Consider the following 27,618-nt stretch of genomic DNA (forward strand, 5'->3'; position numbering starts at 1 on the left):
TTTTCATACTTCCTGAAAGTTGTTCTTTTCAATCAGCTTCCATTGTGTTTGGGCCTTTAAGCTTTTCACAATTTTCTTAACTGATAATAAGTTGTTAATATTGGGTCTTCTATTCAGTCATTCCTCTGCCTGCTTTTTTGAACTAGGAAGAAAAGAAAAAAATCAGGAAGTATTAAAGCTTCCTATTTTGATATGGTTTAGTCCAATGCATTAGACAAACTGCCTGAAGCCTATTTGAATTCAGCTTTTCAGGGTCTTTCCCCACAGAATAGGGGGTTTACTGTGTTTTGTTTTCATTACACTAATAATCTTCTGAAAAACCAACGTTCTACTTAGAGCTCAATCCCCTTAAATTACATACTACTGATTTGTCATGAATCCAGAGATTCCAGCTTCCACTGCTTTATTTGTTAAGAAAGTATCTTTGTATTTAACTGAAATGAAGCGTTGGCTAAAATGTACCACTGGAAATCTGAAGCTTTAACCCAACCTACCTCTCATCACCAATATACCCCTAGAATTTTCTCATAAAAAGATAGAGACATTTATCAAAAAGAAATTATGTGAGAAAAGGTTACCTGTATAGATTAGTGTCATAGAAATAGATAAGGCATAAACACACCTCAGCACTGGCCAAGTATCTGTTTCATATGACAGTGATCATACTTTGCTCATGATGAACTTTACACATAACCTTATTGTAAGTACTTATAATTATTCCCTTCTCTGCTTCATCATGCTCCTAGACTGAATTACATAGAGGGAGATTAAATATTAAGAGTCATTCTTCATTTATACACAACAATATTTAAGATGTAAAACCTTTACTGAGAAGTTCCATCATTAATGAAAACAGTAATTTATCAGATTTTTCGCTCTTTTCTTATGGAGGTTCTAAAAGGGCAGTTAGCAAGTCATCCAAGAGTTTCAGTAGAATAAAACTGATTGGCACTTCTATGCAGAAGTCCAGTTTCACATTCCACATGCTACACGAGAATTCTTTTTAAAGATACCACAGTTAAATAGATATGGAACATTAGAACATGCAACCAATGAGAGTCACTGGTTCTATCACCAAGAGCAGTCACAAGCAGACTAAACTACTGGTTTATTGTTAGTATGATGCTACGTCAAAGGACAGATGCAACTTTTGCTGACGTGACCATTCTCGGGCGCAACAGGGACTCTCATTGCAAAGACAATGAAAATATCTCAGCATCAGCAAAAGAGAATGGAGGAAATGCTTATCAGAAAATATAAATAACTGAGAAAAAGGCTAACACTATCATAGACAATTATTATCAGTAAGGCAAGAACACTTGCCCCATGTAAAATGAAAGTGATGAAAAACTGTTTATCTCTTAACACTGGAAAAAGTAAGTTTATCCATACACGTTGCCCCAGAGAGGAAATCCCATTACTTTAATCAGAATTTTCACCTGTATTTTCAACACAAGCACCAAAACTTGGTAAGGCTCAAAGAAAGCTTCTCTGCATATAGAGAGGGAAGAACCAGTTTTCCCAATATTTCTTATTTAAGGCAGTTGTACATACAGCTAAGTTCTTGTAATGTGAAGCTGTCCTTTCTGCCTGTTGCCTGGAAAATACATTCTTTTGTCTCTGAGGAGCAACCCAAGCAGCTTTCTATCACATTTCCACAAAATCAAAGAAAAATGCTGCCTTGTAGCAAATATCTTGTCTGATACATTAAGAAAAGTTTTAAACTGAAATCAAATATGTGTAAAATATACAAAAGTCGTGACAGAGCTGGCATGATTAGAAGTTACATTTAATTCTACATCCAGTTCTTCAGAAACAGTCAACTCACCCTTTTTGAGAATTTAATCTGCACTGCCAACCACTTCATCTAAGTAAGAAAATGCTTCTAACATCAGGTTACAACACTTCAAAGAGCAGAAAGAAACAATCAGCCTTGCAATTGAAAATAAGAAATTAGCAAGCAGAGAGCAAAAGCAAGTAAGAAATGCAAAGAGTTAGCACTACTGGAAATCTAATCAGGATTTGAGTCAGATCTCACCTCACACTTGAGTAATATACCAATTTCTAGAACTAAGTTAAGATTCACTAGGCAAAAATAAAGTTGGTTCTTGCCTTGACTGGGTTTTATTTTTCTAATCTCATTTTGTTTTTTATCAAAAATGAAACCAAAGAAGAAGAATCCAAATCCTCCTGAGTTTCATGTCAAAAATCAACATGTGCTGCCCACACAGTGGTACCTGAGATTTCCATTCCTATATGGTACAGCCTGACATAAAGACACATCCTGGGATCTATTTCACAGTTTATCGAGTGTGAAATAAGGTTAAAGATTTCACCAGGAAACCATAAGTGCTTTCATAAAAGTCAGAAATAACTTTGCTTTAAGGTGCAGAAGGTGCCAGAGAAAAATCAGTAAAATCAACTTATAATCACACTGAATGTTGTTTTTAGCAAAGTTTTGTTGCTCATATCTAGAGAAGAAGAAATATTACACTGGCAAGCAGAATTAAAAAAGAAATATGGTCCTGTATTTAACATGCAAGATACCAGTCATAACAGAAACCTGCAAACCCCACCTTGTTCATTTATCTATCAAGCTTGTGTATTCCACTAAATACTTAAAAATATTTTATTGTCTTAACCTTAATGGAGCTAAAAAAAACTTTAACAATGCAAGTTCAAACAATGTTTCTTCCAAAAGCCTGGAGTTGTATACTGGAAAGAAGTCATACAGGCTCTGAAAATTTCCTTGTCTGCCATTGACCCATGTCCTATTATATATACTCTCACGGTATATATATACAGATGCTACAGTAGATTAATTTGGATTCAGAAAGAGAGGAAAAGGAGTATCTATTTAAAATAAAGAGAAGGCAAACACTTCAAAGAAACATTTCCTTTACATGATTGTTCAGTATTTCTTTTTTAAAGGAAGTAGAACTTAAATTGCAACAGAAAAATTGCATATCAAAAGTCAAAGCGATTAAGAAGGATAAACGAAAATTCCTTTCTCAGTCTATCTACCAGTGCTTTACCAACCCATGCCAAAAGTCTGTACATTTCCTCTACCTCTGAAGCATTTGCAGAAAAGTTCAGATTTGAAATAGGTAAACCAAAGTTCATCACTATACTGACAAACTTGAGCCACTTTCATGCATGCAGAATAGCACTCTGAATTGCAATCACAGAAACCCACCTGCCAGTTTGTTTGCCCCCTCTAATAACTGACATGATTATAAACACCTGTAAGTAATTATATTCATTAACATTGTACTCCACATGACATGCACCAAGTCTACACTGCTGCTGAACACTGATACTCATAACAGCATCTGGCCACAGTAAATGCTCTGGGCACAATGAAATGCAAGAGCAGAAAACTTATACACTAGGAAAGGGCACAACCCTTGTGCATTACGTACAATATACATGGGCAGGAAGGCTACGTTGACACAAACTGAGAACATTTACATGCAAGTGTGACAGGGAGATAGGGAAGCTGGGCCTGCAGGAATGGGGAGAGAGGAGCTGACAGTCTTTCCAGGAAGACTAGGAGTCCTAAACTGAGCAAGAGCACAGAGACAGGAAAGTCACAGTTACCTTCCTACTTCACATTTTCTTCATAAGCAGAACTCAATGGATGGTGATCCACTTGCACCACCCATCTCCTTTTATGAGAAATAACCCACACCCAACTTCAATGCTCCAAACCTCTTACAACTCAGAGTGGGAGACACAGAGCATCAGAATGGTATTGCATAATGGTAGACAATTTATTTGCACAAATTCTCCACACTCAACATTTCAATGAGGAAGAAAAATCTATTGTATATTTCTCTGCAGCCTGTACCTACATCACATCCGGTCAGATTGGCTGTTTCTTTGCAGCCAATCTCTCATCGCCACCTTCAGCGGCATTTATGAACTAGAACCTTTTAAAATCCGAAGTATTTCTATCCAAAGGTCTCTTGAAAGGACTAATTAAAGCATTTCAGTCACACAGTGAACAGATAGAAAAGCACACCCAAAGTTATCCTTCCATAAAAGTACTGACATCTATGCTTTCTTCTAAAAGGACGTCTTTTGTATAAATTCCAGCTCACTGCACCAAGAGTGAAGGTAAAGTAACACTCTATTCCTCAATGCACTACCTTTCCCTCTGTATTGAAGCACTGTCATTTAGAGCCACCGTTCATATGCACAATCTCCCTGCCATAAGTAGTTGGCCCTACTAATGCCTACTCCTCACTACCTTGGTTAGACAGTGTCATACTTCATCATGTTCACCAACAAGAAAGATTGACTGTTTGCGTTACCTTAAAGATGTCACTGAACCGGTCAGCAAGAATTTGCATAGTTGTGTCCATATTATATCTGACACAATTTAGTTTCTTTGTTTTAACACACTTCCACTCAAAGAACTGTTGAAATACATCCTGGGTCATATGCTTCAGATTCTTGACCATAAATCATCTCCAGAGAAGTTGTCAGCTCCTGTGTTTCAAGTAAATCCAGCAAAAACAGTTTTGCAAACAAGGCGAATTCTGTGACCATGTATTACCTACAAAAATCAAGATATTTAACATAGAAAAAGTTAGCACTATCTGCTGGTATAAAATTATTTTTAGCACAAAGGTCTCTTTCTATGTCCAGTGAAGTATATTTTACATTCCACTTTCCTTTGAGATCAAGTGCCAGTATGTCTACCAGAAAATGCAATGCAGAAAAGGATCTCAGAGATCATCAAGTTTGATTTTTGTTCCTTGAAAACATGGAAGGAAAAGGCACCACAAAAAGCTTAACAGCTCATAAGAAGTCGTTTGTATTCTAGTTATTTGTTCCCTGTGGACTTTAAAGTCATACTTATCAGGATAAAGAACAAAATGGGGTTCAATTTATAATGCTCCTTATAGAGCTGCTCAACTTCAGAAAACAAAGTGAATTTGTACTGAGAAATAAGGTGAGCAACCGAGGAATTCTTCTGAATGTAAAGTCACTTGTCAGGAGCCTTTTAGACCCTTGAGCAACCAAACAGAACACCAGGTAAAATGACTGACACTACCACCAGAAGCTGGAAAGGGGCAGCAATGGCCTCCCCTTGCTGAGGGCTGCAGGTACTGTGAAGGTCAGGAATTGACTTTAACCAATTTTGTAGGACTACACACGATGATCCGGCAACCAGACCTAGCACTACAGACACACCACAGCAAAAGTTCAGATTGGGGCCAAAAGAATAAGAATTTCCTCACATTATAATTAACTAAATACAGTGACCAAAAAAGGAACCAAAACAAAACAAAAAAAACCCAATCCTCCACTGAACAGTATTTTATAAAAATTACAAAACCACTTTCATAACAATAGCTACTACAATGAACAACATTCATTCAGTATAATAGACTGTTTCAACAGCAATTTCCTACTGAGCCAAGTGACATGAGCTTTATACAAATCTGCTTGTCTACAAGCAAATACCAGGAAAAGGTTTGTGCTAAATTTATGGAGGCTATTGAAATCATTCAAGTGCAGAAGAGAATTCTCTCACATTTTTCTGAGTAGATGGGATTCAGTACACCAGGATACACATAGACAGAAAAATGGCACAGCAAGGTAAAAGCCAGGTTCAAATGGAACAGTCTGAAGGAGGGAGGAAAAAAATCAACCAATTTAACAGCAAACAAAAGTAGGTAATAGAGCAGAAAAAACTGCTCAGTAACAGTTTCATATCCAATATCACACTCTGTTTACAAAAATAATAGCAGTAATTACACCAGGACAGTATCTGTACATATTCCATCAGGCTGTCTTCAAGGAAAGAATCCTGTAAGTTAGGTCCTATTTCATCCCATTTATTTCTCATACTTTAAACACATTTCTCTAAAACACTAGCAACTTCATCAGCACAGGGATACAGAAGCAGTTTCCAGAAGGACAACAAACTACCATATGAAGATGGCTCAGTGGCCTATGTGCACTTGTCCCAGCCACTATCTCTAAGCATGGTAATTCAAAGGGAGCAGAACAAGCTACTGCACACTATCCATGAGACAAAGGAAACTTGCTTACAGATAGATAACAACTGTTCAGCTCACACCCTAGTTTGCTTTAGGGTAATTTATGTGTATACCCCCACTCTCGGCTTTCCTCTCAAGCAATGCAGTATTGTCACTTGGAAAGCATGGAGCTTATCAACTGGTTATTTCAGTCCTAGCCAGGTGAACCCAACTGTGGCTGAAGCTGTTTGAACTGGCCAACAACAACTCTCACCAGAAGGTATAAAACACAAGTCAGAAGAGATGTCTGATGAAGAAGAGAGTTTGCAATACACAGGCTCAGTGAAAGGCGCATTAGCTCCCAAAATTCTCCTCTGAGAGATATGGAAAAATATTTGTTTCTCTAGGACAGCACAGCATGACCACTTCAGCTCTATAAAATTGCAAACAAGGTTCTCATTAATATTTGGTAAGCACTTATTTCACTTTCCCTATATGGGAAAGCTATTTTGGTCTTCCAGCTCCAAACACAAGAGAGGACCATTGACACAGTTAAGCTAAAGCTCAACATTTAATTAACACACATAGCAGCATTTCAGTACCCCTTCAAATATTTTCAAAACACTCTTAAAATTTCACTTCTGTACAATTATGTAGAAGATGCTTGATGCCTACCACCTAGTGGATTCACACAGTATAGCCTTTAAACACTCACACAAATATCCCAAAACCAACACAAAACAGAAAAAAACATACAAACAACACACTACAACTTTCCTGTATCTGAAGGAGCAGGACTCTCACAATGCCTCTAGTGATAAAAAAACATGAAATGCTACCTATGCAGTATCTTTTTACAATTAGATACCAATCTGTATATCAGACTATAAAAAAAAAAGTATGAAACATTTTATTAATAGCATTGAAAAATAATTCCATTGGAAATTGAGTAATTCCATGAAAATTTGAATGCTTCAATTTATTAATGCTGTTCCAGTCTTATACAAACTTATGTGCAGACTGCAATCTTGGTGATTATTCATAAGAATTCAATCTCATATATGTGTGGATGAATAAATCTCTGGAATTTGTACAGACAAGCTGCCCAAATACCAACAACCTTTTTCACCTCTCCACACACATTTGCACAGTCAAAATTAAGGCAAGTAATATTTCTGATATTAAAAAGAAGAAAATAAATTATTTCTAATAGCAAAGTCCAGTAACACTTCTATTGTCAAAGTCCTCTTCAAAAGTCCTTACTGCCTCTACAGAGCCTATTTCCCTATCTACATCCTTACTTTCTGGTTTTGGGTTGTCTGAGAGGGAAAGAGACTCTTGGTAGGAAAGCATATAATCAAATCACACAACACACGACCACAATTTACAGGATAACTGCATTGACTTTTTAATTGTAGGTTCTCTCATTAACAGCCATCTTCTACTAAATATTCTGTGCTTAGTGAAGTCTTGTTAATCACCCAACACAGTACCATAAAGGAAAAGCTGTTCCCTAAATCCAGGATCTAGATAATAATTTCCCTCTAGAAACAAAACATCTAGGAGACCAAGATCACAAGTAAATTAAGTATTACAAGAGCCAGACATACAGCTTACCTTGGAAGTGTTACCTAAAACTTCATCTGCTGCTGTCAGTCTCCAACTATAAAATGTTTAACATTGAAGAAACGCCCTCCACTGATTCTCAGAGTTTCAGAATCTATACTGATCCAAGCAATCTCCTTACCTGTAACACTCTTGAGGGCCCAGAGAGGGCACTTGATCCACTTCCAAAATTAATTCTTTCACTGCTGAATACAAGTTCTGCTGCACCTCATCTTGCTTGATAAACATTTCATCTCTTTCATCCTATGCAGAAAGAAAAGCAAGTCAGCAACTCTCACCCAAAGAATGTAGAAAGTGATACAAAAAAAGCATTAATCCTTGCGAAGTATGAGTAACACAATACATGCCTGACTAGGAATGAGTAAAAAAGCTAATTTTTTTAACCTCCACTCCTATGGCATGACTACCTTGCACAAATACAGTACCCTTCACAGTGTAACAGAAAACTAAAGAAACGGTTTCTGCATGACTGTTGATAACAGTGGGAATCTTAACTGCCACTGAAAATTTAAAATGTCCTGGTTGTCCTGTAGTTTTTGATTGTATTACAGAAATTAGAATTTGTATTATCCACACTTTCATATATCCAAAATTACATCCACAAAATCAGACTGCAAAAGTTTTCTTAATGGAAAAGAATGCTCTGGAATAAAAAAATCCTTGTCTTCTAGTAGGAAAAGCAGGTGAACTGTGAACTTCCTACTGATTATCTGCAGAAAAATTATTAAACTAAACATAATTTTCTAGAAAAAAAAAACAAAACAAAGCTTCCCTTGAATGACTGGCAGGATTAGTTCTGCTAATAGGAGAGGAACCCCATATTCATAACAGACAAGGTACCTATCAGACTTACCAAAACCAAACCTTTTGAAATGGATGAAAGAAGTTAAAAATCCATACTTGGAAGTATGCTTGCAATGTTCTTTTCAGAGTGATTTAACTCAACATGCTCATAGATATATAAAAACACATATGAACAAGGAAGATCAAGCTGCAGCTTTATGGACCTGCTGTAAAGATTTGCTACTTCCTTCTACATCCATCTCCAAAAATAAAAAAGAAGTAAAATGATTGAAGTAGCTATAACATGGTGTCTTGATATGTGTTCCCTTCCCTATCACACACACACATGCTGTTTCAAAACCTTGGAAAGTCTGGTGCGGAGGGCAATTATTAGTGAGGAAATAGAAAACAACAGAAGAGTTAATCATAGCACTAATACCATGGAGCCAAAGAACAGTCAAATGAACACCTCCTGCTAACAAGAAATAAATAATATAAATGCATCTGTAATATCAATATGTAAACGCAAACACAGGTTCAAATGTGGTCTTCAATTTAGTTTAATGAAATCTTAGAAATGGACGTAATCAGCAATTTTTAAGTATCCACCATAGACTAGAAATCTACAGTAACAGACAAGGACAGAATGAGATCCAGTGGTTGGAAATTGAAAGATGGACAAGCGCCAACTGAAAATAAACCCCCAAGTTGTCCCACACACTGCTTTATAAACAGATTAGCAATTGAACAGTTGCTGTAATTCAGCCACACATTAATAGCCTGGATAATAAAAATCAGTAGATTAAGTTGTACTACAGAAGGTGAACAGAATGTATTGCTTTAGCACTTAAAAACATGAAACAACAACAACAGAAAAGATTTTAATAGACCCTCCTGCACTTTTGGCCATCACTGCAGACTTCCTGCTGTTTTTCCTGCATAAGGCAAGAGCTAGTTTGTAAACCAATTCTGTAACATGCTACATAAAAAATAATAAGGACCCCTCATCATAAAGAACGCTTTCCAAGACTTCTACAGAATGTTACTTCAAAAACTAGAGCAATAGACACTTAATGTAGCAGAAGATTCAACCAGGCAACCAAACTCCAGCTAATACCAGTTAAAGCACTAGAGAAATTTTAACAGTCTACACATGACTAAATGACTATCAAGGAGCTCAACAGATGGCTCAGGAGCCACAGGACAAATCTCCTTCCAGCCTGTGTACATGGGACACTTCATGGCTCAGCTAGTGCCCATTAGATAACTTCACAGAACATTAAGTACACAAGCAGTATTTTAATAGTCTGCTTTACAAAGATGCAAGCTCTTCACAGTAGTACATTATGATTAAACATTACGATTAAATTCCTTTAAAACAGACTAAATGCTTCTCAAATTACAAAATTTAGTTCATTAAAAGAAACCCACAACAACAAAACCCACAACACAAACAACTGCACAAACAGCACCACACAACCAACCACCAGACTTGGTAATATCACTTCCAATCTGGCTCACCATCTTGTTTCTGATAACTATAGCGATGCTAATGAAAGTCCACAACAGCAGTTTTTGTCTCCCTTTAGTGCAAGTTACTACTTTGCAGTATATGGAATATCTAAAGATAGGTCTGGCATCAACATCCATCCTTAAATTGTTCAAATTATCCCAGCAACCCCCACTTTTTTTTTTTTAATGAGCAACTGAATAGTTCCCCTTTTTTAAACATTAGCATGATTATTTTTTCTTCTTTCCCACCAAGAAAAAAAAAAAGCTGAATATGTACACTACAGTCTCCAATAAGTTTCAAAACTGAAATCACAAATAAGCAACAAATCCATACAACACTAACTACAGTGTCTGAGAAGTCAGCATGTATATTACACCCTATCACTATGAGTACCTACTTACACTGCAGTCAGGGGAACTTCTAATTACCCCTGTTTTTTCATCTGTAAAGCTGCCATCCTTTCAGTAATACTTCTATAGCAGAGCTGGTAAAGTCATCATCACCACTACATTCCTCTTTGGACACAGAATTTACATAAAATTCTATTATTAGTTTTGAATGTATTTTAAACATTTCCATAAATACCTTATAAAAAAAAATGTTCCAGTCTCCCATCTTCATTTCTGGGACAATATCTAGGAGAGACCCAGTTAAACCACCATAAACCAACTAAGAAAACACAGACAATGAAAACTGAAATAATGCCACTTACTCTGCACTCAAACTTTTATTGGGTGTACTCACACCTGGGATAGTTGTTTGAGATGCATTACATTTCCTCAAGCCAAGATAAGATGTTCACTTCCAAGAGCTTAAAAATAATGAGCCTCGTGACAGTGAGAGAGGGCACCAGCGCTTCAGGGAGGTTAAAAGAAGAGCACATTGCTTAGGCAACTGAACAGCAAGATATAACTTAGTAAAGCCAATTTTGACAGCCAGGTTGACAGATTGAGCAGAATTAAACACTCTGCTTTAGTTTAATAGCCAACTATTTCATCCATCTGTTCGGGTTCACTGGACTTCCTGTTTGGGTTCAGTGGACTTCCTGTACACTGGATTTACATGTACTTCATTTTAACTGAGCAGGAAACAAAGTCAGTGACATCATCACACTTGGTTGCACTACCAAAAATGTCTGCTAGCCAACCTGTAGTCAGTATAATTTAAGCGGGTATGACAGGCAGACTAACAAGCACACCATTTACTGTGTGCATCTTGGACAATTCTTGTATTTGAAAATACAGTAGCCAAGACTCTGTGGCATGGTACAGCACAGAAAAGAGATTCTTAAAAATCAAAATTACTCTCAGCAGAATAGAAAGTTAAGTCACTACACTGCGCATTGTAGGGACAGGCAGGGCAGGAGAGGCGGAGGGGTGGCACTGTATGTAATAGAAGGCTTAGAATGTATGGAGCTCACAGTTGGCACTGGCACAGTTGAGAGCCTCTGGGTAAGAATCAAGGGGCAAAGAAATAACATGGATGTCATCATGGAAGTCTGCTATAGATCTCCCAGCCAGGAGGGTGGCACTGATGAATTATTCTTTGAGGAACTAAGGGAAACTTCCAGGTCAAGTGCCCTTGTCCTTATGGGGGACTTCAATATGCCAGAAATTAACTGAGAGCATCACACAGCTGGTACAACCCAGGCCAGAAGATTCCTAAAAACCTGGATGACAACTTTATGGAACAGGTTATAAGGCAGCCAGCTTGGAAAGATGCTTTCCTTGATCTGCTGCTTGTCAACAGAGTGGATCTCATGAGAGAAGTGGAGATTGGTGCCCATCTTGGCCACAGCAACCACAAAGCCATCAACTTTAAAATCTCTGTTGACAGGAGGAAAAGTGCCAGCAAAACCTCAACACTGGACATGAAGAGAGCAGACCTCAGGCTGCTCAGGGAATTACTAAGTAAGGTCCCCCGGGAAAATGTTTTTGCAGCTGCCGGTGCCCATCAGTGCTGGCCACTTTTCAAACACGAACTCCTAAGGGCAGGCAATTCCCAAATGTCAGAAATCAAGCAGGCAAGACAGAAGGCCTGCTTGGCTGAACAGGGGTCTTCTCTTGGAAATAAGGCAAAAAGGAAGATGTATGCCCAGTGGAAGCAAGGTCAAGTGACATGGGAAGAGTTCAGAGATGCTGCTTGCTGCTGTAGGGAGAAAATTTGTGTGGCCAAAGCTCAGCTGGAGTTGAAGCTGCCAGAAATGTAGGGGACAATAAAAAGAGTTTTTTCAAATACATTAATGGCAATAGTTGTCTTTTGTCCTTCCTCTAATGAGAAAAGACAACGCAGAAAGAATCGTGTCTTGCCGATACCATCCAAGGGGTCTTTCCACTGTGCCTTTTGCAACCAGACTTGTCTATCTGGTATTGGCCTCTTTAGCCACCAGCGCGCTTGTAGTAAATGTGGGTAGAGCCCTTCCCAAATCTTTGTTCGCGAAGCCCAGCCATGAATGGCAATAGGCAGTATAGAAATATCATCAGCCCATTACAGGATGAGGATGGTCACCTCATAAACAAGGACAGACAAAGGCAGAGGTGTTTAACACATTCTTTGCCTGTCTTCAACACAGATGATGAACCAAGGGCATCTCAGTGGAGAAACTGAGAGGACCATGACTGTGAGAATTATGAACTCCCAGTTGAACCTGAGATTTTGTGGGATCTGCTGCTCCAGCTGGATCCCTACAAGTCTATGAAGCCTGATGGGATTCATCCAAGAATCCTCAAAGAGCTGGCTGATGTCATTGCAAAACCTCTCTTGATGATTTTTGAGTGGTCTTGGGAATCTGGAGAGGTCCCAGATGACAAGAAGTTGGCAAACGTCCCAATTTTCAAGAAGGACAAGAAGGAGGATGTCAGAAACTACAGGCCTGTCAGTCTCAATTCAAGCTATGGAGAAGATTATTCTGGGAGCTATTGAAAAACACCTGAAAGACAACAGAGTCATCGGTCACAGCCAGCACAGCTTCATGAGAGAAAAGTCCTGCTTATCAAACCTGATTTCCTTTTATGACAAGGTAACCCACTTAGTTGATCAGGGGAAGCCAGTTGATGTCATCTTTTTGGATTTCGGTAAAGCTTTTGATACAGCTTCTCACAGGATCCTTCTGGACAAAATGTCCAGCACACAGCTGGATAAACACATCATGGGCTGGGTGAACAACTGGCTCATGGGTCGAGCACAGAGGGTAATAGTGAATGGGGTCTGGCAACAGGACCAGCAGCCTGTCACTAGTGCGGTTCCACAGGGCTCCATCTTGGGCCCTGTGCTCTTTAACGTTTTCATAAATTACTTGGAAGCAGGACTGGAAGGAATACTGAGCAAGTTTGCAGATGGCACAAAACTGGGGGGAGCTGTTGACTCCCTCAAATGCAGGGAGGTCCTGCAGAGAGACCTCAACAAATTACAGGACTGGGCAATCTCCAATCAGGTGAGGTTCAGCAAGGGAAAGTGCCGGATTCTGCACGTGGGATGGGTCAACCCCAGATGTACAGACAGACTGGGAAATTAGATGCTGGAAAGCAGTGCTATGGAAAGGGACACCTGGTCAACAGCAAGTTGACTATGAGTCAGCAGTGCCCTGGCAGCCAGGAGGGCCAACCGTGTTCTGGGGGGCATCAGGCAAAGCATCGCCAGCCGGTTGAGGAAAGGGATTGTCCCACTCTGCTCTGCACTGGTGCGGCCTCACCTTGAATATTGTGGCAGGTTTTTTCACTGCAATATAAGAAAGATATTCAGCTCTTAAAGAGTGTCCAAAAGAGGGTAATGAAGATGGTGAAGGGCCTTGAGGGGGAGCCATATGAAGAGCAGCTGAGGACACTTGGTCTGTTCAGCCTGGCAAAGAGGACACCCAGGGGAGACCCCATTGCAGTTACAACTTCTTTGTGAGGGGAAGAGGAGAGGCAGGCATTGATCTCTTTTCTGTGGTGAGCAGTGACAGGATCTGAGGGAATGACCTGATGTTGTGTCAGGGGAGGTTTAGGTTGGATATTAGAAAAAGGTTCTTCACCCAGAGGGTGGTTGGGCACTGGAACAGGCTCCCCAGGGAAGTGGTCACAGCACCAAGCGTGACAGAGTTTAAGAAGCATTTGGCTGATACTGCCAGGTACATGGCGTGACTCTTGGGGATGGTCCTGTGCAGGGCTGAGGGTTGGACTCGATGATCCTTGTGGGTGCCTTCCAACTCAGCATATTCTGTGATTCTGTAATTCTGTAATTTGTGTGGCACTGCAAGACTAGCATGATGCCAATAAAACTCTTGTTCTGTATCCTTTGCTTGCCAAAGACTTCAAAATACTTAAAACAAACTCCACAAGACCCTTAAGATGTCCTGCTTCCAGCTGCTACCTAATTATCTTGAAAACTACATTAATTCTTCAGGGAGCTCTACACTTCCAAACCCATTCCCACTTGCATACCCCTTGCAGCACTTGGGCACTCTGGGGGATACCTGACATCCTGTAGAACTTCTGTCTTCTTTAATTTTCTCGATTTAAAATATTTGTGACACTGCTACGACAACTTCCCCACTTCAGATAGCAGGATTTTTTTTTACAAAAGCATGTTCTTGGAAAGTTATGATTTCATGCCACCATTCCTTTGCACCTTATCTTAGGCAACCAGGAATAATGTCAGAATGGGTGGGGCAGCCTGGAGGGGTGTGGAGGGGGTTGGTTTCTGAACAAAAACAGTTTTTAAGCCACACATGAGGCCACATTGATCACACAAGAGGGCTACACAAATACTTGTGGAGCTACCAAAAGCAGCTGGCTTACAGCAGCTGCTGTAAGCTCCTTTCAGCAGTATTTTGCGTATTTTGGCAGTATAACACACTAAAACTCATCATGCAGACATGACTTCATTGTTAGTCATTTCACAATTGAAATGGGTGACAATGTCCAGATCATCTAACATATTCCAAGAAATTAATCCATCGCTCAAATAGTCTTCAAGAATGAAACACTTTTTCATTATGTTTGTCATGGAAGAATGCTGCTTGCTGGGGTTGGCAACGCAAAACCAAAACAAAACCACAAGCCCAAATACCTCACACACAGTGTCACCAGAATGGCACCAAAGAAACCATCTTCTCTATTAAATAAATACCTTTGAGATTAATAAGTCACACCATAGAATCTGCATCCATCCTAACTTTGGTCCACATTAACAGTTTTCTTTTCCTCAATCTCCAGCTCAACTGAGTCAAAGCAAAACTGTCCAGTGGGGTGAAAACGTTTTCTAAGATGGCTTTGCTTTACTTATGGGCTGTCGTTCAATCGGACTTATGGACCCCACTGAGCTCAATCAGCCTGTAAGGTAAACATATGTAGGTATTCTTCCCAAGAATGCCAAGACAGTGAAAAGATTTAAAAAAAGGTTTATTTCAGATGCAAGGATCACTTTTTTAAGATCCGGCGTGCATCAGGCCCCAGGGGCAAAAGGCAAAGCCCCTCTTCCTCCAAGGCTTTTTCTATCTTCTCTCTCTTTTCCCCCACTCTCTCTCTGGCCCAAGGAGGCCTTGTACGTGTCTACAAACGTGTTATCTCTCTGCATACCAAAGAGCAAGGCTGAGAACTTCTCTTGTTATGCGAGGGGAGGAGGGGGAGCATTGAAACTGCCTTTGAGAAAGAGGCACCACCTTAGGCAGAAAGCCGTCCTAGTGAAACGAGTTCTAACTTCCCATTACAAATTCTTCCGGAAATGTATCTATTCCTACAGTCCCATGTAATCTCTAGAAAACTACAAGTGCTACTCTCTCACGTGGAATCATTACACGAGGAATTTGTACAAGGAAAGCTTGTGCAAGTGAATCCCTAAGCAGCCCTGCCTCCTGAGTAACTCACAACCTAGCTATTCTTCTGCACACTACTCCCCTATACAAGATGCAACATTAAAATTTCATCTGCTTATTAACACTTATCTCAGTGTGGTCAAGTTTAAACATTTGACCTGGGTTTTAGTAAACAAAGGAATTTCTTTTCACCAACAGGAATCAAATGTATGCCATGCTTTAGATGTTTTCCATGCACAAGCAACAAAAACAGAACTTACTTGGGTTCTCCTCATGGCTCAATGTTTTCTATTCCACTTCACAAGCTGTTAAAGTCAGTAAAACACAACAAAGCTTCTTAAGCAAACACGTTTAAAATGGTTTAAGTTGTACCTGAAAATAGCCACAACACATTTTCCTAGATGCACAACTACCATCCCTTCCCTGCCTTACCACAAATCCTGCCACAGACCGAGGACACTCTCCCGTTCCCAAAAGCAGCACATACCCATCCTTGGCAACACAGCCAAGCCTGCACACCCACGCAGGCTCCTTCAGATCTGCGGCTCCAGAGAACTTGCACTAGATGGCAGCTTTCCCCTGTACAATTCCATCTTCCTATAGCACCGCATTTCCACACCGCTCCCCCTGTGCTCTCCGTAGGAGGGAAGCACACACTGCACCCAGGCAACGCAGTTGCAGAGCCGAAGTACTTTCTATTACAGCACAGAACCCTTTAAGCTACCATGTTCTGATTTTCTTATACTTCTTTGTAAAATCAAGGGTGTCAAAAAGTGTAGGTTTAACACACACATACAAAAAAAAAACAACCTGCCACAAATACATCAGTCGTGGCAAAGGTAGCAAAGCCTTCAATGTTGTCTAGCAAAGGAGAAATGTTTCCGTGCTGTGCTCATGCTGTCCAGCTACACTTACAAAACTAAAATACTCTGTCAATACCTGTCAAATTATAGCTTCTGAGAAAAAAATAATTTAAACCTACCACATTTCTGCATAATTGAATCCTCTTTTAAGCCAAGTCATATACTGTCCAAATCCTCTGCAGCTTTTCCAAGGAACACAGAACAGTGAGAGAAACATCTGTAACCACTTTTATGGCTTGTGAGAGCTGCTTCCCAAAATGACTATTCTTTTTTATGTGCCTAAGTTATAAGGAAGAAACAACATTTTACGAGAATTTTTTTTTTCACAACTCAGGCAGTTTAAAAATTAACACTATTCAGACCTCTTGATTTTGAGATAGCACCTGCCATGTTAATAACTTAGTTTCCTTCAAAAAGTAACAGCAGCAATTTGTCCCATTCAGCTGTTTGGTTTTTTTTTTAAGTGAGGAAGGATCAAGAATACATTCATGATACCTCAGTATTGACAAGACTGTACATGGAAATTCCCTCCTGCTCCTAATTTTCCTTTTGTTCTATTTCCTCCCTTGGTATTTTTTTTTTAACTTGTCTTCCACAAACACAGGTACCGATTTACACATTCCTTCTTAAGGAGATGATGGTCACTTCTATTTCAAGTCTTCTTCCCACTGCACTTTTGTCTCTTCTTTAAAAGTAGAAGGGTCATTTGGGCTACCCAAAGACATACACCTCTCCCAGCAATAGAGATACCCAAGGAACTCTGACTACCCAGTTACTTCTAACAATTTACTAATTAGCGTCTTCCTTGAAGATGGAATCGAAAACTCTTCTTGCTACAGTGATGGTAAAAGGACAGAAGTGAACCAAAGTTATCTGATAAACACTGAGAAAAATATCATGCAAATTACAGTGTTAGCTCCTAAAACACCCAGGTTTCAGCCATGCCTTTGGGAAATACTCCCCTCTTCATAGAACACTGCATTTTTCTTAGAAAATTAAGAAAACAAAACTTGTGGGAAACAAAAAAGCATGCATGGCTTCAAGGGATAAGCAAGGCAATGATTAATAATATTATTTAAAAAAAAAAATCCTAACTTTTTTCAGTGCCTTCACCCCAACAGCCAAAGTTCTTGTTTTTTCATTCCAATGTAAGTGCGTTGTTCAAAGCTTTCAGTTTTCTTAGATGATTCCTTCTCTATGAATTATTTATTATTTTTGGAGCAGTGTTTCAACAATGTCAGGGAAAGATAGATCAAAAGTCACAACAGTCAGCCAAGGCTGACTAACATGGAGACTACAATTTAGACTTTTGAAAACTAGAGATAAACACACACAGAGCTGGCCCTCCTCAAAACACTAACAAAATGCCTAGAAAGACATACAAACCAATGAGAATAATTTTATTATTAGCTTTGTAGGGCTTAATAGTTAATTTTATTCCTCTAATTTCAGTAGTGGATTTCTTCAGTTACTCCATATTTACTAGCAAGTCTTCAGACAACATGGAATTTTTTTCTCCCCCTGTTGAAAAATTCCTACCTGTTAATTCAGGGAAATCAAGTCCAGGGTCCCATTACACTCCTCACTCCCATCACAGCCACACCTCTAAATAGTGCAGCAAACCTCTCGTTTTACCTACAACCAGCCTGACCTTCCTACAAGGAGTATCCTTAAGAAAAAATAAGGAATACTCTTGACCCAAAAAAAAGCCCAAGCACCACATCAGGCTCTATTCCTCCAGGGGCAACCTAAATATGAAAACTCCTGCTCTGATTCCACAGAGATGTTTTTATAAACTCCAGGTAACGAAACACAGACTGTAAATGTTTTTAGCCTTTCGGACTCATTTACATGATATTAAAAACACAACCAGAAATGCCAACAAATGAACAAAACAAAAACATATAGAGATATAAATAGGCTTGTATTGGCAGATATGCATCCAAAGTCTTATGATGGCAGGGTGTTTTTTGAAGTACCCCTCAAAGCCACCACAACACAACACCCTTCTCAAATAAATCGTTGCCTACCATAGCGTTTTTAGCAGGAAGGAAATATTTTCTTACTTAAAAGAATATCCATAACCTTTTCTTTTAAAATAGTTTACTTGCAATCAACACAAAACAGAAATTAAAATTTGTAGAAAACAGGGTGTTTTTTTAAAAATCATCAGACTATATGTAAGAAATGCTTCTAAGATTTTCTTGCATTTAAATGTTTTTTCTTAGCTGCAATCATGTATTCTGTTGCTTATTAATTTAGTTTGCATAGAAGCAAATATCTCTTCAGTGGATGCAGAATCTATGCAATGACAAGTTAGTTTATGTAGAAAATGGATGTTCTAGGAAAAGTTAACCAAGTAGCAAAGCTAGTTATGACTAGTTTTAGTCTGCAAGGAAAAGAAACAGCTGTGTGCAAATTTGGGGTTTGGAGATGTCAAAAGGATTTGACATAAATATAAATGGCAGATTTTCCATTTATATCTGTAGGGATAAGAGTTTGCACAACATTTTTCAAATTCATGCATACATAACATCTTTTCACACAATTTCTTTATACTTCTGCTGTTTATCACACTTAAAACCATTCACAGCCTTTTTAAGCCCACCAGTAACTATTACTAAGTACTGTGCTTCCCTTATAATGCTAGGAATCTCCCCTGGAAAGAAACATAAGCATCCTTTCTATTAAGCAGCAGTTAAGGAAAGACTCATTTTTATGCAGTTCTAAAATTCCACAGCTGCTATGATTCTGTGATGCTTACAGATTTTCAGCCCCACACACAGAAAACTGTTTTTTCCTCTAAGTGAGGAAACAACCAAAAAAAAGAAAGGCAAAGATCACACCCTTACTCACAAAGCACGTTTTTAATCACCAAGTGGTTAACCTGAACACCTTCATACAAACCAGAAGTTGCATCAAGTATGGTGGCAAGCCAGCACATACACCAAGGAGAGCTCAGGTCCAACCTGGACTGAAAAACCTGTGCTAACACATATTGACAGCATCTCCCTGCACCAGGGCAAGACAAGTCTTCACTCAAACAGTTTAATCCTTCTCTATTCCAAAGAACAGTTCAGAGCTGAACTGCAGAATGATGAAACCATAAGACAGAATTATTGTCAGAAACACTCTCAGTGAGAAGTATCCATTTTGCATTGCCATATACCTGAAGTTCACATTTCAGCTCTTGAACCTTCAGTTCTAATTTCTTCTGCTTCTGCAAGAGATTTATATTCTTCCTTCTGAGAACTTGTTTCTCTTCAGACAGCCTCTGATCTGATCTTATGTGTCCCAAGCTGGTGTCTGGCAGTCAGGTAGAAGCTAGAATATTTTCCTTTTAAAAATGAATTAAGAGGAATTAATTTTTAAAAAATCACATAATTTGCAGACAACCCTTTGTATGTTTTCCCCATCACTAACTGAAAAGTCTTTTCCATCCAAAAACCATATTATAATACACTTACATCTTACAATGCGCACTTACACTACAAACCCACAAAAGTCAAAGTCCATTGTAACTCAAATCTCCTAGCTAATAAATAAGCCAAAGCACTTTAGACTAAATGTTGGGATCTATACCCTAAAAGTTGTTTTTGTAACAGAGAGGAGTGATGTAAAGCCATCTGTCTCCGAGTACTGTGACAATACTGTACACTACCAGAGCTCCACTAGATCCCACATCAACTCCATCCTCACCTGCACAGCTTTGATTACATCCCAGCTTGTTTTCTTCTCAGGCATACCACCCCAAAAATGCCTGTGATGTGCAAAATATACAGAAAGGGAATAGAGAATCTCCTGGCTGCCTCCTGCTCAGGCCAGTCAGGACAACTTTTATGTATAAAGTGCCTCAACACTGTGTGCCAAAAAGAAAAAAGCCCTCTTCCTTATTTAGAATCAGATTCACGGCATACCTGTAGCTCAAAAAACAGGGCAGATCAGGGTATCAATATAATTCAGGATGAGGCACTTTACTATAAAGTTGGAATATTTTGAAGAACACCTCATTTCATATTACTATATATGTTAACAGCATAGACCTGCCTAAATGATCTAACTGTAAAACAGACTTTGATACTGTGCTGGTATGTGGGAGGGCATGCCCTCAGATGATTCTTTAAAATGTTCAAGAAGCTCAAATTATGGAACACTGGCAAATTCTAAATAAGTTTTTTGATATATATTTCTTACACCATCTCAACTTTCTGAATGCCAAGTAACATTTTTCCCACCCACAAACATTTTCCTCAGCAGCCCGTTGCCATGGCAATCCTAGCAACTGCAGGACAAGTCTCTTTAAAAAGATTTCTGACAACAACTGTATCTGCCAACTTACCACCACCTCTTGTCAATGTAATTACAAGTTGCAGACAAACCGTTATCCCCTAAAGCTTACTTCAAACTGTGATTACTGGCTTTATTTCTTATAAGCACACACTCTTACATTCCCACACAAATAAATCACCATAATATGTCTGTCCTGCTAGGTAAGTGTAATTTTACAATCCATATTTTTGTCCAGTGAGTTCTAAATAGAGATAAATAGGAGGGGATAGCTACAAAAAAGCTCAAGGACAAGCCTATGGAAATTACACAGATGCTAAAACAAGCAGCACTGCATTGGCTATCACTGCAAAATCTGCTTAGAGGCCCAATATCGTGCAACCTTTACTTTCAGCTAAGCTTTCTAGTATCTTCTCCTCTGCTTACAGGCTGCTACCCCTTCCTTCTTTTCAAAATCTTGCATTAAGATACATAGGAACTGTCTCTCAAAATCAAACAAGGAAGAGCAAGCTCTCCAAGCAGCAAGACTACTAATGCATAGTTTTCTATGGATTAATGTCCTAATTCCAACCACGACAGCATGCACACATGTTCACATGTATTTCCTTTCCATGGAGTACCAGTACTACCTGATGCTGGAAAGAGAAGGATTTAAATTTGTATTTTAGGCACCCACTTCCATCTTCTTATATACCACCATCCCGGCAACTGGGCTAATCAGATCACTCACACCAATTGCCCTGTGACATTCCACTGGCTTGCTTTGGGCCGAATGTATGGTTTCCAGTAAAATTCTGATTCCCTGAGCTGGCAGCTACTTGGTCAGAGCATCCTCTTGGGGTGCTGTACAGTGCTTGATCAGAGCTGTTTACCCACCGTAGAACTGAAACTTTTACCTTCCAATGTTAGTTTTGTGTGACAGCTACTTTTCTTTTCCTCATCCTTAGTGTTTCCTGGAGATGTGTATTTTTAGTAAACCCTGTCTTGACCACCTCTTCTCCAATATCTGTTTTTTTGTATTCTGCCTGGGCAACAATGGTACCATCTTTATGCTTGGTTTTGTGATGTATTTTTATTTCTTTTTCAAAAGCTAGGCTGCTCAAAAACTTCTTCCCCTCTAAAATAAAGATATGATGAAGTTGCATACTGGACACTCAGAAAACTTTAAGCTGAAATCCACCATCTCTCTTCTGAGAAAAAGATGGCATCTTTAAAACCAAAACCCAAATAGCTGCACAGGTAAATCTTATGTTCAACACATTTGTTCTGAAACAATGCTACTACCTGTATAACTACAACTGTGCCTGACCTAATCACTGTCAACATCAGACTGGACTTCAACACCAATAGCTCTCCCTCAATGTTCAGCCTTGAAGAATTCAGTATCATAACTGACAGAAGTCCAAAGTCCCATCAACTCTCAATAGAAGTTGGCAAGTGGGTTATCCAATTCCTTTTGAAATTTACTTTACTCAAACTATTCATGCAGAAATTGGGAAATGCCAGAATTGGCAGACACCAGTTTCACCAGTTTCACAGTTTTGAAAGACTGGGGAATGTATTCAAGATCTTTGCAAGACATCTGCAAGAAAGTTATCTTTTATTGACAGGGTTTCCTTCTAATTTCCCCACCACTTCTGAAAACAAGCTGGTTTTGTTAAAAATTAAGAATGGAAGTTGTAGGGTCAGGAAAGCTACACAGAACAAGCAAATAAAGCTTTAGCTTGAGCAGTAAGAACTATTATTAAAAAAAAAAAAGGAAAAAAAAAAGAAAAAAACATAAAACCTCAGGGAATTGACAACAGAGATTTTTATCTGTCTTTGAAATCACATTTAGTAATGTCAATAGGACCATGGGGATGAGGCCATGCACAAGGGCTCTTGGGATCTCTTCTATATGATAGACGAGGCAAGCTGGACAGATGCTTCCTACTTCCTCCTCCTCCCACAACATCTGCTCCCAAGCCACTGGCTAGTGAAGCACAGGCAATGCCAGTGACAATCCTTGAAGTGGCATGCTATGACTGTCAAAGGTGTCCCAAAAAATGAGACCACCACTGGTAAAACTTACCAGTCCTGTTGCCATCACTTCCTGAGACTTTTATGTTCAGTGCTGGCCAGGAACAACAGCGTTCCTACTCCCACCTGCTATTCTTTCTCTTGACCAAAAGTTTGCATAGTACCCAGGCTTTCAAGCAGCTCATGGATATAAGTGAATTTATCACAGGTTCTGTGACCAAGGGAGGTATGTTTTTCCTCTGAAGGGAAAGAAACGGAGGTACTTTGTTTCCGTAGTGACAGAAAGAACTTGGGTCAGACAGAAATAGACTTGAGGCTCTGAAGATGGCAAAAGCGCACTCTAAAAATCACCTCCCCAGCACAGTCTGAACCATTTTTGACCAAACCATTTAATTCCTAGAGTAGGTTCACAGCAACAGATCAGACGGTCCTTCCCAGCATGCCCTGCCTTCACAGTTAAACAGAGGACTCCTCCCGGGAACACTGCGTGGGTATTTGGCAGCATCTGCTTCAGGTCAAGTAATCCAAATTATATAAAATCTGTTACTCACCTGGTTACACATGTTTAAGTTCTGATCAGCTGGTCTGTGCAGTGCCCAGAGTCTGTACTTCTTATCAACACTGCAAACATTGCAAGTTTGGTGGAATTTTAACTGGTTTTGGTCTATTCAGAATTTAAGATTTTCCACAGTCAACGTACAACACCTGACACTGCATAATAAGATAAAATATAAATCAGCAGAGGTTATTCAAACCTCCTACAGAAATGTGCACTGACAACTACTAGAATATAAGCACGCTGAAGAGATAAGAATCTTCTATACTAAGCCCAGATACACTTCAGAGGAAGGAACTGAGAGAAATCTTTTGTGCTGGTACCTGTCTAAAAGCTTAGTGACAAAACTTTAAGTAACAAAACAGATCTCTGCTGGCAATTATTTTCTCTAAAGGCTACCATTAAGAAGCAATATAGAAGACTTTTTATGGCCAGATATGTAATCTAATGTTTCCATGCCAAACAGCCTGTCTAGAAATGATGATTTTAAATAGGAACTATTAGCCCTCTTTATCAGTCTCTTAATAGTGATTAGCAACTCTTTCAGGTCATTTCCATCAGAGCCAAAAGCTCCCTTTGGATGTTTGTCATAGAACTGCTACTAAATATGTCCTGGTTATCTTCTCAAGAGTACTTTATCCAGCACATTCAACATTACAGATTTTTAAAAGATCTTTCATGCTTCTTGAGATGGAGTAAAGAACCACTTCTCTGAAAAAAGCATTGCTCTCTTGTGAAAGAAAAACCCATGAAGTATACTGGACAAAGAAACACAATGCAGCATTCTGTATATTACCTTATTGTAGTATTTCATGAGTGTTAAAAAAAAGAACAGTGTTTCCATAATTTTACTGAAGTGTGAAGTCCAGCCAGACTTGCTCACACAAAATAAGTGTTTTCTTTAGGAGAGCCAACAGTTCTTAAAGAGAACTTAGAGAATAGAGCCCACAGCATAATCAAAGATAAAGAGAATAACTTAAGCAGTGGTTGCATAGAATTAAAGCTTTTATATGCAGGTGAAAAAAAAACCCACATACAAAACCTACTTACCTTACTAAAATCAGGTTTGCCAAAAACTGCATTAGTACAAGGACAAGCTTCAGTCAGCGCACAACATATTTTCAAGAGGTGATTACATCTACTGACATTCAAAGTGTGGAGAGAGCATAAAAGTTATTAACTGTCATTTTTAATAGATACTTGATGGCTTATAACAGCCAAAAATTAAATCAAAATAGTTGCACAGCTGTTGAGACAAGTAATGCCCCACCCTAATCTTTCAGTCTTCACGATTTTAGGTGCACTTGCAAGCTTGCTCTCAATTTCTTCCAAGAATTAATGAAACAGATCTGGGCAGGTAATGTACCTCAGAGAAATAGTTTGCAATGAACAATTTTAACAGTTTAATTACCAGCTAGCTGTCTGCAGATCTTACTTATCAATCCTCACAAATGTTAGTATGGATGTGGTATCTGTTTTCTTTCACTATTTAATAAAAGGAGACAACAGCTCTGCCATACCCTTCGTTTTCTTTACATGCAAAACTTGTGTTTTGGTTTGGCTGAGAGAAGAAGAGTTTTTCCACTTACAACTTAGTATCTGAACCACTGTAAAACTAGGTCAATTCCAGTAACATAGCTTTCAGTAGACACCATTCTACTCATAACTCCAAGGAAAGGATCCAGAGCTCAGAGCTGGAAAGAAAACACTTGTGCAACCAAACATTTAGTTAACCTTAGAAACACACTCCTAACTTCTGTACCTTACAATATTAAATAAAACACTGCAACTGAGTTGCAGAATGCCAAGGGGAGAATTAAGTATGACTATTACATATAAAAATCCCTTTATTATAAAAAGCTATTCCATAAACAGAATGAGTAAAATTTGGTCCCCCTTCCCAAATTCCTATTGGGAACATGACAAGGAGCATTACCTCCACCAACTGGCTGAAAGCTACAGGGATGTTGACCACACACTGATTAGCCTGCAGACCAAACAGGAAAGGCAAGATGTGGTACTCCTTCTGGATTTTCCCCTCTCCCTGCTACATGCCCCACATCAAAGAAAACCATTAATTGTTTGGGGTTTTTTACTTTTTCTCACTTTCCCCATCCAACATCCTCCTGCCCATCTATACAAAAATTGACACTTTTAGGGTAGGAGATCCACCCCCAGCAGGACTCCAACTGCCTCATACAGTATTCCTCAGTCAATAGCAAATATTTTAGCTATCGATTTTTTTTTGACCTACCAAGTATTTAAGAAAGCGTAGCTACAAACATATTTGTCCAACATATTCTCATTCATCATGCGTTCACTGGATGAAAATTCTTTTTGACATTTCAGAAAAGAGTAACTGTTTAAAATTTCCCTTTAAAAGGGAATAATAATACTTGCAATTCTGAAATTGCTCACTTATACAGAAACTTGATGAGGGGGAGGAGATAAGATTAAACATTTCAGTTAAAATCAAATAGGTTTCTGAATTAATCTGTGCCCAAAATGTTACAGCTTCTTCAACATGGCAGCCCACAACATGGAAGCGTTCAAGGCCAGGTTGGATGGGGTTTTGAACAACATGGTCTAGTGGAAAGTGTCCTTGCCCATGACAGGGGTTTGGAACTAGATAATCTTTAAGAGCCCTTCCAACACAAACTATTCAGTAATTCTGTGATATTGAGGAAAAGAAAAAAAATAAATTTTCCTCAAGCATAGGATTATGTACTTGTTGGTTTCAAAAAACACCCCACTTTACCTTTGTCATACTCTGTGTCTCTACCTGTGACAAAGGATTCTGAAAGCTGTTGATGAGTCTGATTCATCAACTGCAAAGTTAAACATTCTGATGGTGAGGTGAAGATGTGGCAGAGCTGATAAAGTGCCTGATAAAGGAACAAACAAGTGATACTATTGAGAACTTACCTAAAGCTGCTGAGCTGACGCAGCTGGCCTGGAGACATCTGACTGACAGTCAATCAGTCACTGACTGACAGTCAAGCCCAGTCCCACTTTCTAATAGCTGGGTCTTCTACCATGTCCGGTTTTGGAGTGCGCGTAAAGATTCCTCACTTGAGGCTGAGCAAATATTTGCCCACAGTCGTTGGTATGGGTGAATAACACCAGTCTCTACTTATTAATTGTCTTTGCTAGTTTTAATAGAATTGCTTCACTATTGCTTCAAAATAGTGCACTGTACTATACTAGTAGTTATAACTTCTATACTGTGTAGTAAATAATTCTGATTATGATATTTTAGTCTAATCCTTATCGTAATAAATATAAATATAAATAATATAAATATATCTGGTTTGCCATCCTTAATTCTGCAGGATAAAGTTGTTCAATTACCTCTGTATGATTGTTTAGACATTAAATGTTGACCAAGTCTGGGGTTAAGATTGGATCCAGCCCCAACTAGACTCCTCTCTGAACAGGAGTTCAGTAAGCAAGGGGTCCTTGCTGCACCTCCTGACCCAGCGGGAAGGCTTCTCCAATAAATTTTGTTTGAAGCTCCCATTCTGCCCATAACACAGCACTATGTAGGCAACATGTTATGGTTGAGCCTCGGACCTTCCCTAGGGATCTAAATGAAGGAACCTGTGAGATTAGTGCCCAGCTGTGCCAGACAGCATGGGTACAGCGAATGCAAAACCAGTGTGAAGCAAGGAATGATTCACTCCACCAAAAGAAAAATGCTAAAGACTCCAAAGCGAGATTAGGCTTCTAGGCAAAAGTATTATATTTAGTTACCCAAAAAACACCCAACAACAGGTACACCTGTGCAAGGTCTTTTAGACTGGAAGACCTTTGTTGTTGTTTTCAATTATTTTTGTGCTAAGAAAAAATACTATCACTACCTGCACAGTTGTCTCTTTTCTTAGGCCACATGGCTACAAACCACTTCTAGAGATGCTCCAGGGACATACAGCCACAAGACCACCAACTGTTTAATATGCACAACATGCTGTAAAGACACCGACAGCTTGACAAAGTAAATCTGCACGGGTGCCATTACTGGTCGTGAATTCACACATCACATTCCCCTTTGTCCCGAACCTGAGACAGACAGACATGGTTTATATTTAGCATCAGAAACACCCAGGATGGGAGGGAGGCCCTTGCCCTCCACTTAGGATCACTTAATCTTTGCCCAAGACCTATAGGATTAGGCTTTAACAGTT

At 39.1% G+C, this 27,618-nt stretch overlaps 1 protein-coding gene across 1 annotated transcript; it reads right to left on the minus strand.

Annotated features, from left to right (window-relative positions):
* STK31 (serine/threonine kinase 31) lies at nucleotides 1-27,449 on the minus strand. Its single transcript, XM_039390949.1, is given in 10 exon segments — nucleotides 1-142; nucleotides 4,317-4,440; nucleotides 4,442-4,494; nucleotides 7,741-7,769; nucleotides 7,772-7,862; nucleotides 16,692-16,855; nucleotides 17,667-17,712; nucleotides 17,715-17,767; nucleotides 26,193-26,319; nucleotides 27,336-27,449. Coding segments are annotated over 10 exon segments (834 nt in total). The 3' UTR covers nucleotides 1-109.
* Between the last annotated feature and the right edge of the window lie 169 nt (nucleotides 27,450-27,618).

This window comes from Pipra filicauda, unplaced genomic scaffold, assembly GCF_003945595.2.
Source record: "Pipra filicauda isolate LSUMZ 115617 unplaced genomic scaffold, ASM394559v2 scaffold88_size2543281_pilon, whole genome shotgun sequence".
NCBI classification, from domain to species: domain Eukaryota; kingdom Metazoa; phylum Chordata; class Aves; order Passeriformes; family Pipridae; genus Pipra; species Pipra filicauda.